Source organism: Macaca nemestrina, chromosome 7 (assembly GCF_043159975.1).
Source record: "Macaca nemestrina isolate mMacNem1 chromosome 7, mMacNem.hap1, whole genome shotgun sequence".
NCBI classification, from domain to species: Eukaryota; Metazoa; Chordata; class Mammalia; order Primates; family Cercopithecidae; genus Macaca; species Macaca nemestrina.
In genome coordinates this window covers 54,097,275-54,119,783 of record NC_092131.1, presented here as the reverse complement: position 1 = coordinate 54,119,783, position 22,509 = coordinate 54,097,275, and the positions used below count along the sequence as shown (strand labels likewise).

At 47.0% G+C, this 22,509-nt stretch overlaps 2 protein-coding genes across 9 annotated transcripts in view; one reads left to right on the top strand and one right to left on the bottom strand.

The window, feature by feature from the left end:
• Positions 1-1,043: 1,043 nt before the first annotated feature.
• Positions 1,044-22,509, bottom strand: part of LOC105481800 (bone morphogenetic protein 4) — a 234,202-nt gene continuing 212,736 nt past the window's right edge. For 2 of the 8 annotated variants that reach the window (XM_011741547.3, XM_071100164.1), the window contains 3 exons: positions 4,575-4,699; positions 3,173-3,549; positions 1,047-2,208 (listed from right to left, as the gene is read on the bottom strand). In XM_011741547.3, coding sequence (XP_011739849.1) covers positions 1,352-2,208; positions 3,173-3,542 — 1,227 coding nt within the window. In that variant the 5' untranslated portion in view covers positions 3,543-3,549; positions 4,575-4,699 and the 3' untranslated portion in view covers positions 1,047-1,351. Of the gene's footprint in view, positions 2,209-3,172; positions 3,550-4,574; positions 4,700-5,705; positions 5,774-5,903; positions 6,618-6,673; positions 6,750-7,827; positions 8,170-22,509 lie in introns of those variants that run through there. The other 6 variants (XM_024792871.2, XM_011741546.3, XM_011741545.3 and 3 more) reach the window with 6 other exon arrangements.
• LOC139364289 (uncharacterized) lies at positions 7,178-13,937 on the top strand. Its single transcript, XM_071100166.1, has 2 exons — positions 7,178-7,604; positions 13,489-13,937. Exons 1-2 carry the CDS (start codon positions 7,178-7,180, stop codon positions 13,509-13,511), a joined length of 450 nt encoding a protein of 149 aa, XP_070956267.1. The 3' UTR covers positions 13,512-13,937.

Below are 22,509 nucleotides of genomic sequence, written 5' to 3'. Positions count from 1 at the left end.
CCTAACACAGAACATCAGCTCTACCTCTTTCTGCCCAAGGGAAGAGGGTATGGGGAAGGCAGTACAGAGAGAAAAGGAGAGTTGACATTTGACTCAAGAGATTTGTGTATAATAGTGGGACACCTTCACAGTGCCTGCTTAGAAATTCTGACCCTTTAGTATCTAACCCCATTGTCAACCCCCACCTAGCCCAATCTGTTGGGATCCTAAACTTGATGAAGGCCTTTACAAGGGGAAAAGAGGACAAGGGAAAATGTCAAGAAACAATGGGAAATTATATCATGTGGTATATTAAAACAGTAATCAACAAACTTCTTGAAGGTAGGGTATATTATTTGTTCCAAAAAAAAAAAAAAGACGAAATAGCAGTGCATGCCTGTAATCCCAAAGAGGCTGAAATGAGAAGATTGCTTGAGCCCAAGAGTTCAAGACCAGCCTGGGGCAACAGAGAGAGAACCTGTTCCAAAAAAAAAAAAAAAAAAAAAAAGACAAAAACAAAAGAGTCCTCCCTGGAGAAAAAAAAAAATTTTTTTTAAACATGCCTTCACACACACATTATGATGTGAGTGTGCAAATTAGTTCTGATTTGGAAATATCACATTGGTGCCTGTAATAACTGGAGATACTCTGAGGTATCATAAAAGCAGAGGTGGGTAATCATTTTTCTAGAGTTGAGACCTCATCACACTCAGCTGTGATACGCCTCAACAGGTGAGTGAAACAGAAGATGTACAAGGGGCCCAAAATGAAGTCTTTAATCTGACCTACACTCCTTTCATCCCAGTATTTCTCCAAGGCATGTGTCATCCAGATGGGAGAGGATACTGTGTCCTTGTTAACATTAAATAGAAATGGAAAACAATTCATGCTGGCAATTACCAGCTCTCTCTGTGAACAGTTTGCTTCCTGTCCCTACAACTTAACCACCTCCAGGTACCACCTTTTGACTTCCATCCAGCCTCCAACTCACCTCAACAGAAAAAAGCCTCATTCAAAAGAGATGAGCCCAAAGGAAAAGAGAGAGGATTAAAGAGAAAAAAAGTCATGATTTACCTTTAAAATAATGACTCATTTTATTTTTTCTTTTAATATGTAGTTATAAATATATTTTGTCAAAATATATGATCAATATGGTCAAAACATTTGCACGTAAAGTCATAAATAAGGTCAAGGTGAATGTTTAGGGTTTTCTTCCTTTTTTTTTTTTTTTTTAAAAATAAAAGTCCAGCTATAAGGAAGCAGTCTGTGTAGTGTGTGGGTGAGTGGATGAGAATGTGTGTGTGTATGTGTGTGGTGTGTGTGTGTGTTGTGTATATCTGTCTGTCTGTCTATCCTCAAGGACTGCCTGATCTCAGCGGCACCCACATCCCTCTACTACCATCTCCTGATAATTTTTCAGTACCACTTTATCATACTCATCCAGGTACAGCATGGAGATGGCACTCAGTTCAGTGGGCACACAACAGGCTTTGGGGATACTGGAATTGACAGAATTGACCAGGGTCTGCACAATGGCATGGTTGGTTGAGTTGAGGTGGTCAGCCAGTGGAAAGGGGCAGTCCCCATGGCAGTAGAAGGCCTGGTAGCCTGGTGGGGCCACAATCCAGTCATTCCAGCCCACATCGCTGAAGTCCACATAGAGCGAGTGGCGCCGGCAGTTCTTATTCTTCTTCCGGGCCCGCTGTGGGTGATGCTTAGGACTACGCTTGGCCCTCCGGCGTCGGGTCAAGGCATGGCCCCGGCCATCATGGCCAAAGGTGACCAGGAGGGGCCGGAGCTGGGCCCAATTCCCACTCCCTTGAGGTAACGATCGGCTAATCCTGACATGCTGGCCATGGTGGGTCCGAGTCTGATGGAGGTGAGTCACCTCAATGGCCAGCCCATAGTTTGGCTGCTTCTCCCGGGTCCAGCGAAGGACCGCAGGGCTCACATCAAAAGTTTCCCACCGTGTCACATTGTGGTGGACCAGTCTCGTGTCCAGTAGTCGTGTGATGAGGTGCCCAGGCACCACTTCTGCTGGGGGCTTCATAACCTCATAAATGTTTATACGGTGGAAGCCCCGTTCCCAATCAGGGCCCTGGTCCACCTGCTCCCGGAAGAGCCGAAGCTCTGCAGAGGAGATCACCTCGTTCTCTGGGATGCTGCTGAGGTTAAAGAGGAAACGAAAAGCAGAGTTTTCACTGGTCCCTGGGATGTTCTCCAGATGTTCTAGGCACAGTTAGGAAGGAAGGGGAAAAGAAAAAGCACATGAACTTTTTTCAAAGATGGAAGAGTCAAGAGAGAGCTCAGGGTTGGGCGATGAATGGTGAATTCTGCTTATGCAGGGAAAACCTACTGGGGGGAAATAAGCATACCCCTTAATTTGAAGGAGCAGATAAGTGGGGCAGCTAGCAAACCAGCAAAATGTAGCTAGCATTTCTCAAGCACCAAAGACAGAAACTACCTCCCAGCCTCCTTGATATGTCTAATAATTTCCATGTGCCAACTCCTCTAGGGCACCACCATCAGACTCCTCTTTTAAAACCCCCCCTTGGTTTTGTGTCCACAGTTTTCTTTACAAGTGGTTGTAAAGAAAAAGAGGGGCCAACAGAGCACAGGCAGGAGGAAACATGCACACAACCACCTTCTCCCTCTTCCACTATTGAGTATGTTACTAAACATTTCCCCAGCGATCTTGGAAACACAGAGCATGCCTTGTTGATCATGTTACAGAGGGGAAAATAAATTCCAACACAGTAATGATGCTGGTGGATTAATAACTCAGATTTACTTTGGAAAAGAAACATCCGCTAGGAAACATTCAGATCGGATTACAAGGCCCCTATTGAATAAACCCGACAAACACACAGCTGTAATATTAAATTCAGTAGGTGCTTTGAAAAAAACGGGCAGAAAACCCAGCAGAAAAGGCTTTGATATAGCAAAAACACACCGCTGGGGCTAGCCCACGTCTGAGTGCTGTCATTCCCCTTCCCCTGAACACCTCCCCCTCTGTCTCCAAAAAATAAGTTCGGTGGCAGCTCTGCAAATTCTTGGAGGTAAGGAGCTCTGTTCCTCAGCCTCCTGGATTGGGGCTTTGATGTAACCCGAACTCTTCTTTCCCAGGGCTTTCACTGCCCCTCTAGCCAGTCTCACTAGCCCTCCCCCACGCAGACTGGGGGAACAGACTGACCTTCGTGGTGGAAGCTCCTCACGGTGTTAGCCCGGCTGGCCGGGCGCTCAGGATACTCCAGACCAGCGCTGTGGATCTGCTCTTCCTCCTCCTCCCCAGACTGAAGCCGGTAAAGATCCCGCATGTAATCCGGAATGACGGCACTCTTGCTAGGCTGCGGGCGGCGGCGCAGCCCGAACATCTGCAGAAGTGTCGCCTCGAAGTCCCGCAGGAGCTCATGGCTCTGCCCTGAGCGGCGTCCTCCCGCGTGGCCCTGAATCTCGGCGACTTTTTTCTTCCCCGTCTCAGGTATCAAACTAGCATGGCTCGCGCCTCCTAGCAGGACTTGGCATAATAAAACGACCATCAGCATTCGGTTACCAGGAATCATGGTGTCTCTGGGGAGGGGGAGGGGAGTGGAAGGTTAGAGAATAAATAAACACCAATAAATAGGGAGAAATAGATGTGTCTGCATATGCATTTAGGGCTAGAAATGGAGGGGCAAGATGGAAAGCAGGTCAGAAAGATCAAGTTTGTGTCTTCTCCCTCACACCACCCCCGCCCCCCCCCACCAGCTGCAGCCATGCACGGCCTGAAAGTAAGAATTGCCCTGTAATTACTTGGTCTAACTTGTTTACAGTCAAATAACCCCAAATCAGATAGCCTCCATCCTGTTAATCTTTTTTTGTCCTAACTGCTATCTGAGCCATGATCTCAGCGTGGCTTCTTCAAGGATAAACAGTTAACATTGAGGGGGTAAAAAGGGGTGGGGGAGGGAGAATTAGAATGACATTGCTCTCCACTTTAGACCTTCAGCTTCCCTCCCTTTTCCTCCACCCTCAGAGCCCAACTTTCACAACTTCCAGTTGGTTCAGAGCCAGAGGGAGGGAAAGTGAGAGGCAGGGGCTGGGCGAAGACAGAGGGCGACAGGATCCAGAAGCCGAGAAGGTGGTCTAGGAGCTAACCGAGTGGCTTGAAGGCTTATTGTATTGTGGCCGATGACTTTGAAATACTCAGCCAAAAGTGCCTGATCGTGCCCGCTCACCCCCAGGAGAAACCTCTGTGAGTTTTGACAAGACAGTGGGAATGCGCCACTGAAACACTGGGTGCTCCCCCAGGCAAGTAGGGTAGGGGAAGGGAGTGGTTAGCCCTCAAGGTACAACCCCGGGCTTTCATCTCTTTAGCTCCCTCGCGCTCCCCTTTCTTGCAACGCTGAGAGGGCGAGTGCGCGCCAGCAACACTTTAAAAGGAACCAGTACGCTTCGAGCGCCCCAGCTGCAGGGCCAAGAAGGGAGCGACAGTGCTGCCAGGGAGCAGAGTGTGGACATTGCAAGGGAGGTCCGACGGAAGGGACAGCCGGCGAGCAGGGGTGGTGAGGGCAGAGTGAATTCCCGGGAGGGGGAAGGAAGAGGTGTCTACTCACTGACAGAAAACAAGGCATATAATAACAGTCCATGATTCTTGACAGCCAATCTTGAACAAACTTGCTGGAAAGGCTCAGGGAAGCTGCAGCAGTGCGTTGCTCGGGATGGCACTACAGAATGGCTCCTAAAAGGAATATTTGAATATAATGAGACTCCGGCGCAGACAGACTCTGTTTTTCTTCCAGCCCCTCGGAGTCACGTGAGCGCCGAGGCCCCTCCCGCGGCGGGCGGCGAAAGGGCCTGCGCGCCCTCCCCTCCTCCACAGCCCCCCGCCCCTCGCGGGCCCGCCCCCTCCAGGAGAGGCCAACCTCCGCGCCCGCCGCCCGAGCCTCGGCGGTCCGGGAGGAGCTCCCGGCGGCGCTCGGCAGAGCCCTCGGCCGGTGCCTCGCGGCCGCCGCGCTCCCCAGACTCAGGGCGCAGCGCGCGGAGAACCCGGTTCTCGGCGCGTTGCGTCGGACTGGGCCCCCACGCCAGGCCACCTGAAGCCAGAGGATTTGGGGCGCACTGAATGGACTGCGTCTTGCAGCTCGAATCCTGCTTAAGTGGGGGCCGGGAGCGAGGTCGGGAAAGTCTCACCCGCCCAAAGCCTCACCACCGAGAGGCACTTAAAAAGGAAAGCGCCGAGGGACCCTGCACACGCGCGTATACACACACACACAAGCAAACACGAGCTCCCCGCCACTTCCTCCCCAGAGTCTCCACAAGGCCAAATATTGCTCCCAATGACAGCCAGTCACCCCTTGGCGAACGCCTGCTAAGGCTCCGAAGAGCGGGGCCACCGATCTAGCTCCCGGCTGAAAGCTGCCGACCTTGTCACGCACGGGGCCGGGAATGGGCGGGGGGCGTTAGAGGGTGATCGCTGTGGGAAAGTGAGAGGGAGCGGTTGCTAATCATTGCTCCAGGTCCATTACGGAGAATCCCCAAACCAAGTCGGCCGCTGCGTGGCCCCTCTCCCCCGGCAAAGCAGACCCCGAAGAAGCCATTCCAGGCGGAGGGACAGACGCCGGGGCTCGCAGCTCCGGGCAGATTCAGAGAGAGGCGTCGCTGCAGAAAGGACGCATCACAGTTTTCAGATCTTAATGTCGCCGAGGTTTTACAACTCCCAACCCGGCGCAGAAAGGAAATCCCACCATGTTCCCGAGAGTCGAGAAAACCGTGAACAGCTTTCGGCCTGCGCTCGACCTCTGCGTCTGCGTCTCTCTCGCCTCGGCTTGGCTTATTTTTTAAACCACCACACTCCTTCCCCCGCCACTTCCTTCCCCCACCCCCTTCCTCCGTTGCACCAGCAGCAGAGTCGCAGCAAATACTCCTTCAAGAATTTTACCTACCTACAGCTCAAGCGATTACTAGGATGTACTGACTAATTGAAGATGCTGCGGCGCGCGTGGGTCGCTCAGAGCAAGGGCCTCTTCGAAAACCCGACTCGTCGCAACTCAGCGTTCGCAGGGCCGGGCGTGCCAGGTCGCCCCCGGGACCCTGGCCCCATGACTCCTGCCCCAAAGCCCACTCCACCCGATCTCCCTTTCCTGAGGCTGTTCCTGGTTGCCGCTTTGGTCGCTCTGGAGCTCAAGGGCTCGGGTTGCCTGCCGCCCCACTCTCCACGCAAAAACTTGGTTTTCTTCTTAGGGGCACTTGCAGGTAGACTTGGAGGAAGAAGAGTAAAGGATCGAGCAGCTCAGCCCTCCCTCCCGACGGTGGATGCCCGGCGTCGACCGACACCTCAGGTCCGGGTGCGGAGGCCGCGGGCGCCCCTGCGCGACCGTCCGTGCCCCGCAAGAGCTGCGCGGCTTTCGCCTTTGCTGGTCCCGCGCCACCGCTGGGGCGGACTGCGAAAGGGTTGGGAAGAGCAAAGGGTTTTTTTGTTTTGTTTGAGACGCAGAAGCCCTTTAAAAAGCCCGGCGAGGACAGATCCAGAAGTAGAGAAAGGAGACGGAGGCAAGCTGGTGCCCGCAAGGCAGAGGGACAGTGGAAGGGGCAGGCGCCCGGGATCCCCGGAAAACTCTCGGCCCCAAGGAATCTCCTGGGGCGGGAGCACGCGGTTCTAAAACCGAGAGGATAGGGAGGGGAAGGGGGAGTTGCCTTTCAATTTCGGACTCACCAGGATTCATCTCTCATCACATTTTTCTTCTCAAATTTTTAAATCGAAAAGATAAAAGCCAAAAGAACTTTCATCCCCAGAACTTTTTCTTGGGGGAAAGGAATGCAACTCGGGGTGGTTGTCCTTCACTTCCCTACCCGAATCTTCTCCTAATGCCGAAATGTGTTTACAGGTAGCCTCAGTTTACCAACTATGTATCTTTTGGGGTGTTTACGTCTCACAAAGCCTTCAACTCATAAACCGCGATCCTTGAAAACCATCCTCCAAAGAAGTGCTTAGGAGGCGTCTGAGGCCCCCGGACCAACTCCCGCTGGAAAAAGCCTGCAGGGACCCGGGAATCACGGGATCCTTTCCCGTCGGTTCCGGGCCGGGAGGGCCAGGAAGAGCCGCGCGTCCGCCTTTCGTCCCGCCAGGAACTCCCCATAGGACACGACACCGCAGGAACGCGCGTCCTGGGAGCCCCTGGGATCCTGGCGGTCGTCTCTACGGACCCTACACCATGAAATGATAGAGGGGAGGCTCCTTTGGTTCCGCAAGTCGACGAAAATAGCTCGTGGAGAAGGCGCCTCCTGCAACTGCAGTTCGCAAGCTCTCGGGGCGCCCCGCCAGCTGGGGGCCAGATTGGGTGACACTCCCCTCGACGCAGCCTCCGGAGCGGCGCGCACTCTCCAGAGGCCAGCAAGACTGCGCTCTCTACCGCAGAACCAGCTCCAGCTAGGTGTTCTCTCCCCATCTCGCCGTCGCTCTGCCGCCTCACTCTCTCCGGACCTCAGAGCCGGCTCTTTCCTTCCTCCTCCCGCCCTTTCCGTCCGGGGATCGCAACCTCCAGCCCGTGGGCAACGCGTTCAGCCCAAGACCCCACAGTTTTTCCCAACGACCCCCTACCAAGGGCTTCTCTTGCTTCTGTTCTCCTGCCCCGCACTTCCCAAAGGTGAGAATCTCCCAGGGACTGCTGGACAGAGAAGGCCTGGGCAGGGGCAGCAGCCGGTATTTAAAGGTCTTTCAGCGCCAGCATCCCCACCTCCAGTACCATTATAGGAAAATAATTAGGCCACCTTTTGCCTCGGTCACAGCCTGAGTCCCCAGCTTATTCCCCCCAAGGAGGCTCCTAGACCCCCTCTGCCTGTCTCCCCTCACCAGGTAGCCTTGCTCACCATAGGTCCCTGCAGTAGCGGGCTCGCCAGCAGCAGCTCCTGGGGACCTCTGAACGGTTGTAGTGAACCTGGGCGAGGGCCGGGGACTGGGGCGCTGCAGGCTCGGGACAGCTTGGACGGGAATCCCATCGGGGAGACAGGCTAGATACTCAGCCCGAGCAGCAGCGGCGTCTCAGGCTCGCGTCCCTCGGCTCGGATGCCACACTCACCTAGCTTCCGGGCCGGGCTCCGCGCTCCTTCCCTCCCTCCCTCCTCCTCTGCCTTCTCGCATCTTCCTTCCTCCTCTTTCCCTCCCTCGCTTTCTTTCTTTCCTTCCTCCTCCTCTTCCCCGGCGGCCCCTCCCTTCTTCCCTCCTCCCTCGCTCGCCTCCCTTTCTGGGGATGGGAGCCCCGCCCACATCCTCCCCTCCAGCCTCCCGACCTCGCCTAGCAGGCCCGGGTCCCGGAAGCCCAGGCAGCGCCCGAGTCCGCAGCTGCCGTCCGAGCTGGGACGCCGATGCCTCCAGCTCTGGGAAGCGGCTGGGGCTCACCTGGGGACCACGTGCGGAGGTACTAGAAAGCATGCACCGACTAGTCGCTGTACCTTCCAAAAATACCCATGGGAGTCTGGGCTTCCCTGAGTTTAGTGTAACTGCTGCCCAAACTGATGATTAAAACACTGAGTAATCACCATTTACCCTGAGTAATTAGAGATAATGAAACACCTTTAAAATCAGGTTATGGAGAAAGGAGCTGTTGGATCGGTTTAAAAGGTGGCCTTCCATAAACTGTTAAAGGATTTCCAAACGTTGAGAAACAGGCTGTGTGCAGAACTGTGTGCCAGTGAGAGATACCTCTTGGGCTGTTAAAAGGTGAATTTCCTTCCAAAACATTCTTCAAGTGCGTTTTGTGGAACGCCTTGGTGATGACCCTGAGGTAGACCCCAGTAAACGAGCTCACTTGCCTCCTCCCCACAAGGCCAAAAGACAGAGGTGGCCTGCAGACAGGCTGAGGCCACGTTTTTACAGTTAGAAAAATCTGTTTCTAGCTCAGAAGCCGTCTTAAGAACCGACACAGCAGTTATTTTTGTTGGTGGTGTTATGGTTGATGTTGATTTTTTTGTTCATTTTTGGTGTACCTAAGAATCCTGACACTCCAGGAGTATCAGGTGGTTATCCAAGGAGATAACCACAGAAGCAATAACCTTTTAGGCCACAGCAAGACAAGAAAAGATGCCCCTTGGTCTGTTTTCAAAGAGGGGAGATGAGGAATTGGCCCTTTCATATAAAAACATTTTAGTAATCATATTAGCAGGGAGGTGGAATATGGTGGCTTTTAAACCTTCCCAAACAGGAACTAATTTCACACACTGCCTCGGATGGAGCTGTGAGGGAGCTATCAGCCTCATCTCTCTGTTTTACAAACAAGGAAAGGAAGGACTACCAGGTTAAAGGGACTTGCCCAGATCTCTGAAGTAAATCACAGCCTCTGCTCCAGAGCTAATGCTTCAGGGAGGGGTTGAGGCTCACAGCCTGAGCTCCAGGTAGCCAGGGGAGTGCTGGAAGACTGAGCATTTCCTGTCCTGGATTTCTTTCCCTGGGACAGACATGACACTTTACTGTCTCCGCAAAGCATTTAGGTCTTTACTTAAACAGATATTGGCCCCGGGTGTCGCATCTATAAAAACTTTACATTTATACACCTTCAATATTTAAAAAACAAGAACTGCTTCCTGTGTGGAACACAGATTACAAAGGGTGTGAAATACCTGAGATCAGAAAAGCAACTGTCAGAGCAAGGCCAAGACATCCTGCCATCTTTTCCCGGCCTAGGTCTTTTGACCTAATAATGCACCAAACAACAGAAACAAGCTGTAGGGCTTTGGGCAAGTCTTTTCATTCCTGTGAGTGTCAGTTTTCTCATCTGCAGAATGAAAGGATTGGGCCAGATCATCTGCATGCTCCCTTTATATTTGAAAATGATTTGATTATTTAATTGTAATTTTAGCCAACATACATCTTCTTTCATTTTAAATCACTCCTGAGTTGACTTTCTCTAAGAACTTCTGATTAAAACAGGACAGGGCAATAACACCACCCCAAAAGGATGACAAAATATACCTCCAGCTTCCAAATACTCAAAATCACAATTAATTATTAAAAATAATAACAGAAAATTAAAACTCCATTAAATAGTTACCTAATGTTCCTCCTGCAGTACCAGGCATTGTGCTCCTTTAGCACAGTACCTGAAGTAAGGACAGATTAAATGCTCACTGAACCCCTAAATCAATCACTATTGTTTTAATCATTAACAAAATGTGTTTCTTAATATTTAAACTCAGAAACAGCAGTGATATGCTGTTCTTAAAGGCAGGACTTTATTTTATTTTAAAGAACAAATGTCGTTTTGGGTTTTTTTTAATTCCAAAGGTTTTTGAATGACAGTTTTTGTCTCATTTTGCTGCAGCCCAGACAATAAAGTGGCCACTGATTGGCCCATCCATGAGTCTGTGACACTCACAGTCCAGGAGTTTCCAATTAAGCTACCCAACACACCTTGTTTAGACCCCTGATACGAATCTTCAGATATATGATGAGAGAACTCAGCTTTAGTTCTCTTGGGACAGCTTTATTTCTCTCCCCATATTTTAGATGGGTGCAAGCCATCTGTTATCAACTGCTTTTACCCACTCTTCCTCTTTCCCCCCTTACTCGTGCCAAAGAACTAATTACTTGTTGGTTAGAGAGCTAAATCAACCACAGCCTAGTGATCAGAGTTGGTGAGAAGAATCAGTTTAGTTATTTTCCCTATCTCAAACTTACCTGTGAATTTTCATGTTTTTATAGAACATGGTAGATAGACCAAATAAAACTGTACCCTTAAAGCATATTGATGAAGAGGAGAAACCCACCATAATTCAGGAGCAACTATTGCTCCTATGCTGCTACCGCTGAATGGAGGGCATTCCTTTGTTGGATCTTTCCTGGAGAACATCAAGAAAGAGTGGCTGGTCAATAGCCTGTCGGCGAGCCCTTGGGACAGCCTTTTTCAAAGTATGTTCTCAGGACAGTAAGCCTCAGAGTAGGGTGGGGGTGCAGATAAAATGCAGATTTCCTGGCCCTGCCCCAGATCTGGACCCAGAAATCTGTATATTTCACAAGGTTCTCTGGTCATTCTGAGCACACTAAAGCTTGAGAGCTACTGTGGATTTTTTTTTTTTTTTTTTGAGATGAATTTTGGCTCTTATTGCCCAGGCTGGAGTGCAATGGCATAATCTCAACTCACCACAACCTCCACCTCCCAGGTTCAAGCGATTCTCCTGCCTCAGCCTCCCGAGTAGCTGGGATTACAGGCATGTGCCACCACGCCCGGCTAATATTTTGTATTTTTACTAGAGACAGGGTTTCTACATGTTGGTCAGGCTGGTCTCAAAATCCTGACCTCAGGTGATCCACCCACCTCGGCCTCCCAAAGTGCTGGGATTACAGGCGTGAGCCACGGTGCCCAGCCCCTGAGAGCTACTGTTTTAAAAGCTATTTTGCTTCCATTTTCTATGCTGATAAGTGCCATTAAAAGGCTGGTACCAAGACATCATTAAACAGGCAAGGAATATGCTTGGCTTGAGTTTTATAAACTGTTAAATGTGGCAATTATAGTATCACTATGCCCTGAACACACCAAATAGGTCTATGCAAGTGAAAAGATAATCCTATGGATACAATAGCCCTTAATTCCCCATCCCCAGTTAAGAACCACATCAGGTCTTCAAACCTTCTTTGCCAATTAGGTGTCTGGTGAAGCTATGGAAGGAATTCCCAGAGTCATTGCTAAGTTTTGAGAGGCAATAAGCTAGATCAATTGGAATTGGAATTCGAATTGGAAGTGATCTCTGAAATTGGCCAGAAATATTAGTTTTCCTCTTAATATTTATCATATGTTATATATTTGCCCTATAGATCTCTAGCCCTTACAACAACCCTTATAAAATCTCTTTCCTACAGATGAGAATCTGAAGTTTAGAGAGGCTTTGTAAGTTGCTCAAGGTCACAAAGCTAGAAGGTGGTGGACCCCAAGTCCAAACCATGTCAGTCTCTCCTCTCCCTGGACCTGCAGGTGGGGGAGCAAGTGAGGGGTATTGTGGATAGATCCCCGAGGCTTATCCTGGAAGCTTTCCCCAGGCCAAGGCACCAGCTGCTGCTCCATCCTGGCAGCATGCTATTACCAGGAATTTCAGGATATCTTCCCAAGTTCTTAGATAACAAAATAAAATCAAGACCTAGAAGTTTGTTTCTTCCTGACGTTCCTATATAAGCCCACCTTAGGGCAAGACTTTTATGTGACCTTTCCTGAGAAAAAGGTTATGATCTTGAGAAAGGAGCTAATTATCTCTGCTGGGTCCAAGTCTCCTCATTGTAAAATGTGGAGCTTGAACAGGGTCCTCACAGGTCTTTCTCAGGCCCCAGAATACAGAGACAATATAACCTGGTCGTTAAAATCACAGTCAAATTTCTTAATCTCCAGTGTCCACTCATTATGTTTTGTCTATGTAGATCTGACCCATGAACACAGCTCTGCCAAGATAACTACTCACTGTCAAAATCATACCTACTCTTGAGCAATTAGTTTTTACTAATAGTCTGAGACTGAATGACATGTCCAAAAAGCATTTTCCGTCTGAGTTTTCGGATTCCTAACACCTCTAACTTTTAATAATTTTTTTCCCTGTCCCTCAGGCTAAAACATAAACTCATTTTCTTTCTTTCTGGTCTAAAGATGAACTTTTAACCCAATTGCACAAGTTGTTCCTTCTCTAAACATTTAATATTGTTGCCAACCTTTGGTATGCCTCACTCAAACTAAATAATACTGGATGCTGATATTTTCTCATGACAAAAAGAAAATCTAATACTATTTCGTTTCCTTATGTTTTAAATTACTGCCTTGCTACTTTCTGGAATATGGTCCTTTCTAGAAAAACCCTTCAATATTAACATCCAAGCCGGGCGTGGTGGCTCATGCCTGTAATCCCAGCACTTTGGGAGGCTGAGGCCAGCGGATCCCGAGGTCAGGAGATCAAGACCATCCTGGCTAACACGGTGAAACCCCATCTCTACTAAAAATACAAAAACTTAGCCGGGTGTGGTGGCGGGCACCTGTAGTCCCAGCTACTCAGGAGGCTGAGGCAGGAGAATGGCATGAACCCAGGAGGCAGAGCTTGCAGTGAGCTGAGATCGCCCCACTGCACTCTAGCCTGGGCAATAGAGTGAGACTCTGTCTCAAAAACAAACAAACAAACAAGCAAAAAACCAAGCAAGCAAACAAACAAAAAATCCAAAATAGACAGAGACTTCTAAATGAACCCCCAGTGATATCAGACAGATGAAAAGATTTTTTATGTCATAACATGTTTAATATGTGGATGGCAGACAGGGCATGGATACGAAAAGTCTTTCTTTTCTAGGGAATGATCAGGATGGGATTGACATGCAATGACAGATTTTTGGGTTTTGACTATTCTCAGTTTCCTCTCCTAAAAAAATAGTCGACTGCACTCACTCAATTCTACAACAGGGATGCTGTTTGAAAATAAATTCTTTTAGAGGATATCAAAAAGATTAAACCTTGAAATGTCTTTGTTTTGTGCTCATACGTCCTTCTCATTCTCTTTTTCTGACCCTAGTGTGCGGGAACAGTGTGACCTAAACAAGAACATAGTGTCACTATAGGATGAGTGACACTTGGAAGCAGAGGCAGAGTGCTACATGGACACCTGACTGTACCAAATGGTTATTGTGGTTTCCCAATCAGATGCCAATTGTGGAATACCAGCTGATATTCTACCCTCAATTCATGCTAAAAGCTTTCCAGTCTTTCTCAAGGAAACCTGTCCAAAGAGATATGTGATCCAAGGAATTGTTACTGTATAAGTAAAACTTGGATGTTTTTACTAATAGTCCACATATTTCACAGCCCTTTGGTGGAGAGCCTTTTTCATTAATGTTCTGTTCAAGAATAATTGCATAGTATTTATAATCCTCTCAGGGATTAAGTATAGATGTAACATACAACTCAAAAATGCTTGTTGATGTTCACTTTGTAAAAATTCATCAAGTTGTTTACTTGATATTCATGCACTTTCTTTTTGTGTTATATATTTTTTAATTAAATGCTTATGGAAACTATGCTTTTAAAATGATTTTTTAAAAGTTATTTTCTTTGACCATTAGTTGAAGCCCACTAGCAATACACAATGTTTGGAGCCAAATGGTTGGGCAGGGCAAAACCAGGGGGAGCCTATTCTATGGTCCTCTGGTGGCCACAGCACCTGAAAAACTAATATGTGGCTTCAGGAAATCCACTCTGGGGCCACAGAAGAAAGAACAGTTGTACCAACCAAGGCCTAGCCTCAGGACTGGTACAGTCCATGGTAGAAGGCAAGATGTCTGACACAATCCTGGCATGTTCCTTAAACTCTTGGGAGGGCTGGTAACCACTGGACCAGAACAGAAGCTCCTGGAGTAATCTGAGACTTGTGCTCAGCTCTTCCCTTCCTTGGCTTCTCTTGCTAAGAAGCTCAGACTGGCACTGCAAACCATCAATCTCTGGGCCGAAATGGCAAGGTCATCAGATATGTATTTCTTAGGATAAAAATGCAGGAAGGTAAAACTTCATCCAAAACAGGTAACAGTTTAAGAGAAAGAAATGGGCTCCACCCCCAGATTCTGGGAGCCCGGGGCTTAGGAGATGGGCTGGGGAAAGGATGGTGATAGAGAAAATGGGACTCCCAAGTGACTGTCTTGGTCCCTCACCACAGCTGAATCCCAGCTTTGATGCAGAGAGATGGAGTCAAGTGCATGTGACCGGGCTTTGACCCTTTTCAGAATCTTGCACCCACAGGGCCAGGCTCAGAGATTGTGCAAACTCAGTTTCAGGGAGTCAGAGAAATCGAAGAGAGGTGTTGAGAGGCTGGGCTGCAAGTAAAGTATGAGGTAAGGGGTTGAAGGAGGGAGTCCTGCTCTTGAGGAGCAGCCCTGATGCACACTCCACTCACCTCCTCCAGGCAGAAGAAGAACAAGGTGTGCACGCGGGGAAGTTCGGAGGCCCGCTTAGTCTTTCTAGACTGCAGCTGCGCCAACATGCTGGGGACACGAGGATCACCAGTCCGAGTACCTCCCCACCCCTCCCTGAGCCAGCTAAGGAGAACAACTTCCCAGCTCCTTATCCTCATTCCCTCCCTTATCACGCGCAGACTGGACTTCTCCGATATCCCCTAATGTAAAGAAACATCCGCGTGCTCCGCCGATGCCCCAGGGCCACCGGAAGAGAGCAGTGGGGTGTGAGAACTAGGCTGTTTCCAGTGGCTGGTGGGCGCGGGGGAGCGACTACTGCGCCCTCCCCTTGGGCATTCCTCTCCGGTCCCTGAGGCGACGCCCTAGTAAGCCTCCACGGACGTCAGCGAAGGGTGGGTGGAGGGTCACCCTGACCGCGCCCCACAGCTGGGCCCTGCGCTCTGCCCACCGCCACGCCACCTTCACCGCGCGATGCCGGCACTCCCGCCTTTCTCTTGCCCTCGTTATTTTTAGTTCGGCTGCTGCACCTCCCTGCTTGCAACAGCTCGCCCCGCTCTCAGACTCGTTTTGCAGGATTTGTGCCCCCGGTGGCTAACCTGATCCGCACTTGAATAAACAGCGAGCGCCCGGGCAACCTGGGCGAGCCACCCGCGCGGAATTTGCATCCATCCGCACCAGAGGTTCCCGAGACGCTAAGCGTTCTCGCCTACCAGAACTTGGAAACAATGGACCATCCCCGGAATGAATGAATGAAATTTTTAAAACGAAAGGGACAGGGGCAGCGGCAGAGCGGCTCCTGGGACAATTTTGCCCGTGCTTCCTGACGTTCTCTCCGTGAAGCCCAAGGGGACGCCGGGGCAACAGGGTACAGGAGCCCGGATGATAGTGGCAGAAAATTAAATTTGGATAGTATTTGTTAAGTTTGCTTTCCTAGCTAGCTGCCCCCTCCACTACCATTTCTATCTTAAGACAGGCTTTCCAGGTGGCAGAGGATGGCTTTTCTCATCAGTTAAGAAAAAAAGCGTGCTCCCCCAAGGTCTGAGTTTGTGTGATGGGCTGTTTCCACTTGCCAAGCCCTGCGGTGGTACCTGCAAGCTTATGCGATAGTAGGAAAGTGAGATTTGTAAGGCCTGGAGGAGATGTGAGGTTGCCAGAGGCCACTTCAGATAGTCAGTTCCTGGTGGGTTAGTGAATCATTGCACAACCTTAAGGGCTCCAGCCTTCCTGCAAGCCAGTCAAACAAAAAGAAAACATAACAAAGAGTTTTCTTTATTCAGCATAAAGGGATGGCTGGCTAGCTTTTGAAGTTTTTCCTCAGAATTCTGATTTTTATTCTGAAAATCTGAGTTTTGTTTCTTGTTCACCTCCAACAAGTTAGGATGTCAACTATGGATAACAGGTAAACATGCCTCCAAATATGCTGTGGCACTCTGTGACTTGACTAGTTCTACAGCTAGAACCCAAGGAGTTTGGATGATCTAGTTTTATTTCCCCAGTTTTAGAAGAAATTCAGGGAGAAAAAATGGGGACAAAAACCAGGTGATTAAGGGACTAAGATTCTCAAGGGGTAAGTAAAAGTGATTGTTGGCTTTGTTTGTTGTATTTAAATTAAATGTTAATCTCTTTAAACTAGAGATTCTTAGGCCTGCCATTTGACTTCATTAAGAATCCCTGGATGGATTTTAGGGGATCTGTGAAAACTCCGACATTTATGCAGATAATTTTTTATGTAAACGTAAAAGTGCTTGGGGGTGCATGACTTCCTCTATGTTTCCATGTGCTAAATCTTTTCTATTGGGATATGTCTCCAAGTTGCACTCATAACAAACTTTCATCCAGTGGTACCTAGTTTTCACACTCAACAACAAAACGTTCTTAACTCATCACTGAGACAACAGAAACTCCACTCTGTTAAGAGCCAACAGTCACAGGGGAAAGGACCCTGGCACAATAGTGACCTGGAGCCTAAGTCCCTGCTCTGCCCCACGTTAACTGTACCCACCAGTTACCCACTGAAGACTCTTGTGACTTAACGTGAGGATCAAACGTTGGAGTGTACATGAAACCAATTTACAGATCACAAAATACATGGCTAGTGGTATTTATGAAATAAATGCTGATGGGTTTCCACATGCTAGAATTATGAAATTATGAAATTCCAATTGTTCATAATTAAATGAACAATTATGTGAATAATTATAATTATGTGAATATGTGCATATTTTCTTCAACCATATACTTATAAGGAAAATCAACATACTTTGGATTCCTGACCATTGTTAGTCATATTCATGTTTCATTATCTCATTTAATCCTCAAAAAAGCTCCTTGTGGTTTATATACCACAGTTATCAACACACATCGCCCCACCCCCATCACCACCACCACCAACTTTCTTTTAGCATTTGAGGAAAGAAGTGTAGAGAGGTTAAGTAATTTGCCTAAGGCCACCCAGCTAACAAACACCAGGTTTCGATTTCAGATAAAGTTCCTGTTTACAAGAGGGGAATATTAGAAAAAGAGCAAATTTTGTACAGCTTTAGGTAAATTTAATTCCTTGTGCATTTTGTGCAAAAGTACAGGAGTTTTAAATAGAGCAGCCACAATTAAGATGGTCAGTCTTCTCGTATACTCTTTGCTGGAAAACTGTCCTTAACCAACATTTATTTCCCCCCTTTCATTTCCTCCACAGTTCAGGTTCACTAGTGTCTTAATAAAAATGTATATACATAGTTCCTTATTAGTGGCATCTAGCTTCTTTAACTAATTAGGCAGGCTTAGAAGGGAAAGAGCATCTCTGTCCTCCACTTCTGCAACTTTTTCCAGTAACCCTTTGAACTAAGAAGCATCATCTATGGCAGCCAGTAGATGCCAAACTGAAGCCATCGAATGGCTGAATATCTCAAAGTTAACTCAAAGTTAATTAGCAAGGACATATCTCTTTTGTGTATAGCACCCAGTCATGAAGCTAAAGAAGTCAAAACAGATATATTTCGTGGCTTCCTGAGTTATAGGGAAATTAAGAAAACAACCATGAACTCTGATCTACTTTCTTTTAAATACTTTCTTATGCCTTTAGCACTGGCATGTGGGTTTGTTCAACACAGTCCTCCTATTTCATTTCTCTTTAGCATAAAATCCTTAATAGCAAACTGTACACTACATAGTTTGTGGATGTTCCATAGAACAGAAGGACATCTGTTCTTGATCTTTAATTATGTTTTAATTATATCTTGAGAACCAGTATCACAAAAAATGAGTTGCTGGAGGTCAAGACCCAAAAGCAAAAGCAAAAAAAAAAAAAAAATTATGGATTATAGTAGGTACGTTGCTAAAAAAAATTATGAATGATGGTGTGCTCCTGTACGAGACTCAGATTGCTGGAATAACAGATAAAAGCATCTTCTTAGTAGCATTTTGATACTTAAACAAGGAGGAATTGATGAAATGATTTGTTAAAGTGCTTTAGTCACTGTTGTGTGGTTTTTTTTAAAATACAGACTTGAAGTCAGGTAGCCTGGTTTCAGGTATAACTAAAACTAGTTCATACTATTGGCATGAACATGGATATGTGACTTTATTTCTGGAGGCCTCTGCTTCTTGATGAGTTATGTGGGCTATATGATATCTCAACTTCAGAGGTTGATGGGCTTTTTCTGCAAAGGGCCAGAGAGTAAATATTTCAGGCTTTGTGGGCCACATGCTGTCTCTGTCATTATTTTTTTCTCTTCCTCCTAGTCTTTTTCCTCCCTCTCCTTCTCTTCCTTTTCCTCCTCCCTGTTCTTTTTCTTCTACAATTGTTTACCATTTATATTTGTTGGCTAGGGCTGCTGTAACAAACTACCACAAGTTGGGTAGCTTAAACAAGAGAAATTTATTGTCTAACAGTTTTGGAAGCTAGATGTCTAAGATCAAGGTGTTGGCAATGTTGGTTCTATCGAGAGCTGAAAGGGAGGCTTTGTTCCATGTCTCCCTCCTCACTTCTAGTGGTCTAGTCTTTGGCATTCTTTGACTTGTAGAAGCATCACCCCCATCTCTGCCTTCACATTCATATGGTGTTCTCCCTGTGTACACATCTATGTCCAAACTACCCCCTTTTATAAAAGCATCAGTCATAATGGGTTAGGGACCCATCCTTCTCCAGTACGATTTCAGATTATACCTGTAATGACCCAATTTCCAAATAAGCTCACATTCTGAGGTGCTGGCTGTTCATGAATTTGAAGGGACCACAATTCAGTTCATAAGGCCATTCCTAGCTCATAGACCATACGAAAACAGGTTATAGGCCACAGTTTGCTGATCCCCCTAGTAAAGCTCCTATTTACTCTAAAATCCTATAAACCTTTATTCTCCATTACATTCTCTGACAAATTATTTGCCTCTTATATTCATTTGACAAATTTTTTACTGAGCACCTACATTATGCTAGGCATTGTTATTGGTGCTGGAACAAAGAAGTGAAAAACTGATGAAAATCATTGTCTTTCTGGGTCTTAGAATCTGATAGGAAAGGCAGACCACCAACAAAATAAATGAGAACAATCTATCGCATGTTAGATGACAATAGGTACAAAGAATAAAAATTAAATGGGAAAAAGAGATGGCCATGGTGTTGAATTTTAATAGGGGGGTCAGGTGATGCTTCACAGAAAAGGTGACATTTGAGCAGAGACATGAAGGAGATGAGGGAGCCAGACACATGGATACCTGGAGAAACAGTGTCCAGTCAAAAGGAAGACCAAGATGTACTCTGAGGTGGAAATGGGCCAGGTGTGATCAGGAAACAGCAAGGAGGCAAGTGTGATTGAGTGGAGGGAGCCAAGGGAGAATATTAGGAGAGGTGAGAGAGGTGAGCTGTTCCCTGGTGTATGATCTTGCACCACCACCTTCAGAGCCTGTGCTGAGACCAAGTGAGACAAGCATGGCACCTAGGGCACACGTTTTAAGGAGGCAATCATTCCCAGGGTTGTGCAAGTGTAGGATGGACACCTGAGAGGGAGTGCCTCCTTAAGTCATGCACCCTAGGTGCCTCTCTGGCCTCATCCCAGTTCTGGATCCTGGTTTGGGTTCTGGCTTCAATTGCAAGTGGTACAGGAAGACTCTGGAGGGTTTTCAGCAGAAGAGTGCCATGATCAACCTTAAATTTTATCAGGATCACTCTGGTTGCTGTACTTAGAGAAAGGATAGTATAAAGGAGACTTCCTTTATTAGGATAAAATAGTCTTCAATAAGAAGACTATTGAAATAACTTCCAAAGTAAAATGGCAAAAGACTTCTTATCTGGTAATCCACCAAGGGTTGGGCTACCCTAAAAAGCTGTCAGAAATATAACCAGTAGACCTTTAATTGTCTTTTTGTTTTCACTTAACATTCTTTTGAAGTCATCTACATGCTAGACCACTTGTCAGGTGCTAGAATTTGAGTCTAATAATGAGCAAGAAATGATCCCTGTCTTAAAGAATTAGTAATTCCTCCCAACCTCCCTCCCTCCTTTCCTTCCTTCTTTCCTTCCCTGCCTCCCTCCCTCCCTCCCTCTCTCCTTCCCTCCCTCCTTCCTTCCTTCCTTCCTTCCTTCCTTCCTTCCTTCCTTCCTTCCTTCCTTGTGTCCTTATATTACAAAATTTTGCAAAAACAAAACAACCCATATTTTGAGGCCTATCTTTTTGGGAATTCATCAGCTTTCTTTGTTGAATTTTTCTGGTTCAGGCATCCCACATCCATCCCATTCAGAGCGGTATATAAATGACAGTGAGTATCAAGAAATTACTTAGAAAATCAGCCATGATTTATTCAGAATTCTCATGGCATTACTACATCTCCCTTTCACTCATAGGACCAGGAACTTTGGGGTCCAGAATATTAGCGATCCTTATACTCAATCCTCTCATTTGACTGATGAGACTGAGACCCACAAATATCAACCTATAATTTCCCACCTATTACTGGTAGAGTGTGGCAGACTGTATTTTTCAAAGCTGGCTGCAACAGTATCTTCCATTCCACATGCTCTTGAATGTGACTTCTGACACTCTTCCCACTGAGACATGGGGGTCTATGTTTTTTCTCTCTCTCTCTTTTTTTTTTTTTTTTTTTTTTTTTTTTTTTAGTGTTGTTGTCGAGATAGAGTCTCGCTCTGTCGCCCAGGCTGGAGTGCAGTGGCACAATCTTGGTGCACTGCAACCTCTACCTCCCAGGTTCAAGCAATTCTGCCTCAGCCTCCCAAGTAGCTGGGATTACAGGCACCTGCCACCACGCCTGGCTAATTTTTGTATTTTTAGTAGAGACAGGGTTTCACCATGTTGGCCAGGCTGGTCTGTAACTCCTGACCTCAAGTGATCCACCTGCCGTGGCCTCCCAAAATGCCGGGATTACAGGCGTGAGCCACTGTACCTGATCTTGTTTTCTCCTTTTGAATCTGTTTTTCTGTAGCTTTGATGTTGTAACAAATTCCATGTCTTAGTGGCTTAAAATAACATAACTCTGTTACAATTCTGGAGGTCAGAATTCCAAAATAGGTCTTACTGGGATAAAATCAAGATGTGAGCAGGGCTGCATTTTTTCTGGAGGTTCTAGGGTGCATCCGTTTTCTTGCCTTTTCCACTTTCTAGAGGAAACCTGCATTCCTTGGCTCATGACCAGCATCACTCTGCCCTCTGCTTCTGCATCACATCTCCTTCTCTGACTCTGACCCTCCGGGCTCGCGATTGTAAGGACCCTTGTAATTACACTGTGGCCACCTGGATAATCCAGGATAATCTCCCCATCTCAAGGTCTTTAGCTCAGTCAGGTCTGAAAAGTCCAGGTAAGGTAACATGTTCACAGGGTTGGAGATTAGGATGTGGACATTTTAGAGGGCTAGTATTATGCCTAACACACTGTGTAAGCTTATGGCTACAGAAGAACCAATGCTATGTAACATCCAAGACTACATCATGAAAGTGATGGTGCTTCCAATTGGTTGCCTTAAATCACTCACTTTTAGAACCCAGGCGCTCTGCCATACAGAGAACGAAACAGACAAACGCATTGCCATCTTTGAGTTTACATGCAAAAAGGGAAGACAAGTGGCAATCAAATAGACAAACGTAATATAATATTAGGTGGGGTCGGACCAATATTTCTCCTTTTATCATTTAAGAAAAGTGGAAAGAATTACAAAAATTGCGTACAGACTTCCATGGGGCCTGATTTGTATATTTGACACAAAATTTAATTTAATAAAAAGAAAGAGCTTACAATCCTCATCTATAGTGTGGATTTAAGTGTACTGTAACTGCACCAATAGTTTTGGGAAACCTGAGTGTTTCAGTTGTCTGGTACTTCAAAATAAACAATCCCAAAACAGAGTAGCTTAAAATCACAATTTATTATCACCTCTCCTGGTTCTCTAGATTGACTGGGCTCAGCTGGGCACTTCTTGCTTGGGTGGGGTTTCTTTTCGTTGCAGTCAGATGGTGGCTGTAGCAAAAGACATCTGAAGGCTGAACTGGGCCAGATGTTCAAGATGGCTTCTTCTCTCATGTGTATGGCCTCTCATCTGGATGACTAAAATTGCTGGGGAGAGGCCAGGTGTCTCTTCTTCTCCATGTGGCCTCTCAATTTGGCTAGTGTGGCTTTTATCGTGCCTT

Bases quoted from the DNA above. Each gene is read 5' to 3' on its own strand.
- LOC139364289 (XM_071100166.1), top strand. From the start codon at position 7,178: ATGATAGAGGGGAGGCTCCTTTGGTTCCGCAAGTCGACGAAAATAGCT. The intron at 7,605-13,488 runs GTGAGAATCTCC...TTCTGACCCTAG, and splicing joins CTGCCCCGCACTTCCCAAAG to TGTGCGGGAACAGTGTGACC.